General features: G+C 38.0%; 1 protein-coding gene across 1 annotated transcript in view; it reads left to right on the top strand.

Moving 5' to 3' along the window:
* Positions 1 to 5409, top strand: part of LOC107696606 (neural-cadherin) — a 303591-nt gene that overhangs the window by 124684 nt on the left and 173498 nt on the right. Inside the window, exon 6 of the mRNA XM_016497044.1 lies at positions 4640 to 4889. Coding sequence (XP_016352530.1) covers positions 4640 to 4889 — 250 coding nt within the window. The remainder of the gene's footprint in view (positions 1 to 4639; positions 4890 to 5409) is intronic.

Consider the following 5409-nt stretch of genomic DNA (forward strand, 5'->3'; position numbering starts at 1 on the left):
AAGTGATTTCTGTTAAATAAAATATCTCCTTTTGAAGTGGACTTTGAGCTTTGTAACTTTGCAGATCTTTTTCATGGTCAAACAGCAAAATGACAGACTCAATAAAGTTGAAAACGTTAAAAAGCATAATAGCACCCCTTTAAATTGTAATGTTACTTAACAGTATTGCTTTTTTACTGTATTTTTGATCGAATACATGAGAGAAAGAGAGAGAGAGAGAGAAAAAGAAAAAAACTTTAGAATGGTACTGTTTATGCTTGGGTTATTTAGCACATCAGTTTAGAGACCTGCACTCCCGCGGGAGTACCGCGGGACCCACGGGACCCAACGCAACAGAGTTTTTTTTAATTTATCTGTTGCACGAAAGCAAAAAGAACAACTAATAGCAATTAACATTAAAATGATTGACATGCGCAAGCTAGGCAGAGTTTCTATTTATAACACGTGTTTAAAGGGTTGCGCAATGTAGCCAATCACAGACTCAGCTGTTGATTTCTGGAACGCAGTGGCCAATCAGAGGAGATTAATTTAGAATCTACTCACCGCAGTGCTGAAATTGCGTGCTCACGAATCCTCTCATTGCATACATGAAATGCTAAGTATTAATTAAAAGCTAATCAGTGAAGCTATCTTCCATTTCTTCACAAAAAACTACAGAAATGTAATTTCCACCACAGTCATTTCCACCACACTGCCCTCTGTGGTGGAAATGACAGCATGTGGTGGAAATGACATTTATGGTTACAAAGTACAATTGATATGGATTGCGAGAGTAGATTTGTGTAATACTTTTTATATTATAATATATTACAATACTTTTTATATTTATATTTATATTATGATATTATTTTTATTTCTAAATTATATTACTTTTATATTAATTGATTTCATTTTTATCTATTTTTAAGATGCCACCTAAGACAACAAAAGAAAGGTCACAGGCCTATAGGGACAAAATAAGTGGCTCTCTGGTTAAAACCATGAGCCGTGTTGGACTCGATCGTTTTTTTTTGGCCTCTAAGGGATGACATAATCTGGTACCAAACCAAGAATATCATAGGCCTTATCCCTGAGCCTGTACCAGTGACCAAACGTCACAAGGAAATTATTGTGTCTGTTTGGAAAGAAATCTGTGAAACACTTAATTAGATTTGGCCTTGAATCACATCACACACACACGCACGCATGCGCAAACGCTCTCTCTCTCACACACATGCAAACATACATACACTCACACATTCAAGGTGCTCAAAATTTTCCACATTCCACATCTCTGTTTAAATGATACAGTTTCAGGTGTTCTTTACAGTTACTCTTTACAGAAGATGGGTGTTCATTTAAGAGACCAATGAGAACATTTCAGTATCAAACTCTCACAATTATATAGCCTCATTGGGACAAAACATGAATGTCGCAGGCGGGAGCGGGACCGGGACCAGATAAGATATATTTCTGTGGGAGCGGGACTGAAAAATCCGTCCCGCGCCGGTCTCTACTTCAGTTTACTGGTGTTCATTTACTGCTTCTGCAGCTCAAACATGTAAATCCACAACGCTATTGACTTTCAATGGGTTGTATAACAGTCATATTTATTCTAAATGTATTATCCCGGTGTGCACTTTTATTTCCAAAAATTGTGTGTAAGATCAGCCAATCAGATTAGTTATTTCCAAAAATTGTTTTCTAGTTTTGCATGCGGTATGCATTATGCATCAGACAGTCCATGAGCAGGCTGTAGTCGACCTGTGAGACTGTGAGGCTTTGCCATGAGACTCGTATGGCCTTAGAAAGTCTATTTCTGACAAAGACTGAGACAACAAGGCGAGAAGATGCTCTCTTCTTCCTCTATCATTCTGTTTAACACCACCTTTGAAGCACTTCTCCCCTGATGTGCCCATTCATGTATCTAAATTGCACATTGAATCTGGAGTCTATGTACTAACTCCTGCGCGTGCACTTGTAACACACAGAATGGAAAACACATGCCCTCAGCCATGATAAGAGGAGCTTTAATATTCTCATTAAATTTTAGACAACCACAGCTGCTATCAAAGCACCACAGAAATAAAGTGATGGACAAAACAACAACTGCAGAGGACAGACCGACTGCCTATGCAGACACAACGGCAAACAAAAGAGAACAAAACAAACAAACACTGGAAAGTTACCGTGATTAAAAAAAAGCACTGCTGGTCCTGGAGAATAACAGGTCTTGGCAGACATTTTGACTGCTTAACACTGAGGCTCCTGGCAGAATGGGAAAGGTGATGCAGCGAGGGTGTACAGCAGATGTGCTGATTAGCAGGTGCAAGCCAACCAGCATCTGCACACCCGTCTGTGTGGGCTTCATAACAATTATCTCCACCGAGCACGAAATATCCTGCTTGCTCAAGTTAAGACTAGAAGAACAGAACCTACTTTTCAAGAATAATTTGTAACGTGTGGCTACTTATCAAACATTCATAATGAATGAGATGGACAGTTTATAATTTAAACATCTGGGAGAACAGTCATTTTCGTAATGAATGGGGTTTGCTGGATTTTATTGCTGAGGGTCCACTTCAACTGTAGGTACAGCAGAAGATTAGGACTCAGCCGATGTATCAATATGGAACTATCCTATTTAATTTCTTGTCTTTATCTTACTCTTATTCTCCAATGTTGGAATTCGCTGCAGTAGATGGAAGTGAGTGGGGTGGAGGGGGATTCGGGATCTGCCACAAGGACTTGTTAAGTGTGATCTGGAGGACACAGTCTCACATGGTGCAGTTGGGATCTCTGCAAAGTCTGTCACACTTCTAGAATTACACAAACTTAATTGAAGAAACTGTAAGAGAACTAGAGGGTCAATAATGGAAGCCATCAGTGAAAGTGCCTTTAAAAGATCACTGGCCTAGTTAACATATTGGAAGATATAAAATACTTAATACAGTAGTGAACTTGTACTGTAATATTAGTTTAGGAGCTCAAGTTTTCCACAACTAGGACAGTTTTTATATTGTTAAATGCTGAAACATGATTAAATATATATAATGTGGTTAAATTTTGTTTAATTTTACACTCTCGAGTCAACTAAAATGTGACCCATGCTGGCAAAATGAGTCGGAATGCTACAGGCAAAAAAAAAGTGAAAAATTTTGAATTTGAGGTTTTCACAAAAATGAGTCCATTAAGCCCGCATCTAGTGATCCCAATGCTCCAAATAGTAATTCAGCATCTAAAATGATGGGTATTTGTACGTTTTCTGAGGGGAGTACCTTTTCTCCACTTGCTTCTCGCGCTGAATGTCATCCGAAGCGCCCGCATGAAAGATCCCGATAAATATACACATATACACAGAATTACAGTATTTCAGTTTGCACGCAAACATAATCTGCTATGTCTTAAGTGAACGTTTGTGGAACTGTTGGGGGAAAACATCTGATGTAACATTATATTAGATCCGTGCATTACACTACATCTTAATAAAGGCCGTCGGTCTCATTAATGTTAATCTAACAATAAAAGAGGGAATCACTTGCTGCTCTTGATTAAACTGCTTTTATAGTTTTAATAATCAATTTATTTGTAATGAACACACTGAAGTGATTTTTACATTTGATTATTTGTTTTTCTTACTGGAATGTTTTTGTTTAGATGTAAAATGGAAAAGGTAATGCATTATTTGTTTCTTTCTTATATTTGTTCTACTGCTTTTTTGCATATGTTCATATTTATAATAACAAAGATAACATAAAAATAGCTGTATTGTGATTATTAATATAGTAATTGTTATTAAGAAAAGAAGTGGAGGAAAAGATACAGTGTTGCTAGGTGATTTTGCTTTGGAACCTTCAGAAAACTTGAACTCGATTTTTTTTGTAATTAAGTTTGCTGAAACTGTCAACTAAGCTCAGTCATTTTTCGTCCAATTCCAACAAAGCATACGTCATTTTGTTGGTCTTTTAATGAAGAATGTGAAATTAAAAATAACTAATTTTTTGAAAATGTGCTCATTGTGACTCATTTTGCCAGCACAGGTCACAAATGTTATTTTCATTTATACAATCAGATGCCACTATAGGCAGATAGCTTACTGTTGGATTTTCAGTCAAATTTTGACAACATGTATTGAATTAGGCAACTTTTTTAAAGAACTGCATTTACAGTACTGTATAAAATATATTAACAGATACAATCATGTATGCAATTGATCCATTCTGTTCATGTGGTTCATAATATTCATAATTTACAATTCAGCAGAAATTGTTGGTTTTCTAAAGTGCAGAATCAGGGAAACTGGACCTCAGCTCGAGAAATATTTACCCCTTTATGTCGACACTAGTTGAGTTGATGTGCAAAGCAGCTACTGTGTATGCAGTGCTGTATTCTGAAGTTCATTTGAAACAGGCTCACACCTTATTGAACGCCATTGCATTTTACTGTAGTTGTCAGATGCAATAAGACTCACAGCTTGGGATCTTTTGATTGCCAGTCATGTATAACCATTCTAGTCATTCATTTGACAAGCGCATATGCCCAAGCTATTTACACAGGTAAACTCGAATAAAGATTGATCCTATTAGCTGATGCTGCATTTCTTGGTAGTGCAACTTCTTTGTTTTAACACCCACCTCCTGTATTTCTCTCTCTTTTGCAGTATCAGCCAGCGATTGCGATTCGGAGCAGAATGCAGAGATCACATACTACACGCTTAGTCCAGATTTCATCATTTCAGCCCATGGCACCATATTCCCGGCAGGCCCTCTGGATTACGAGAGGCCCAACCACCTGTATGAATTCGTAGTGATGGCGGTGGATAAGGGCGAGGTGCCCCGCACCGGCACGGCCACTGTGCGTCTTCGTATGGCCAATGTCAACGACGAGCCTCCGGAGTTCTCGCAGCCTGTGTGAGTTCTTTATCTCTGCTGCCGCTCCTCAGCCTCATCCCATGACCCTGTGAGGAACGTGATAATGGAGGCCCGTTTTTTTTATTCGCCCGTAAGCAGCAAACATTTTAAAGGGCCAAGATATTGTTATCAGGCTAGCAGTTAACATTTTAATTAATGTTATTTTTTTCCCCAAAATCCCTTCTCTGTGTATTTCCAGTGTGTTGTCGTGGGTTCATATCTACACTAACTGCATGTTCACATCTGGCACTTCCTAACATGTACCAATGCTTTCCTAATGTCTCACAGTCTTGCTGTGTCTGTCTGTATGACAAGAATGAAATATAGTTCAAATATAGTGTGTTTTCAGTTGACAGCTATTGTAACATCTGGACTTCAGATTAGATATATACAGTGTGTATATATTAGGGGTTGAACGACTTCTGATTTTTTGAAGTCGACTTTTATGTGATGAAAGTCGAGTCGAAGTCGACTAGTCGCTGATGACGTCATTAATGAACAAATAAGTCTGGAGCTGTGA

This window comes from Sinocyclocheilus anshuiensis, unplaced genomic scaffold (assembly GCF_001515605.1).
Source record: "Sinocyclocheilus anshuiensis isolate Anshui unplaced genomic scaffold, SAMN03320099.WGS_v1.1 scaffold502, whole genome shotgun sequence".
NCBI classification, from domain to species: domain Eukaryota; kingdom Metazoa; phylum Chordata; class Actinopteri; order Cypriniformes; family Cyprinidae; genus Sinocyclocheilus; species Sinocyclocheilus anshuiensis.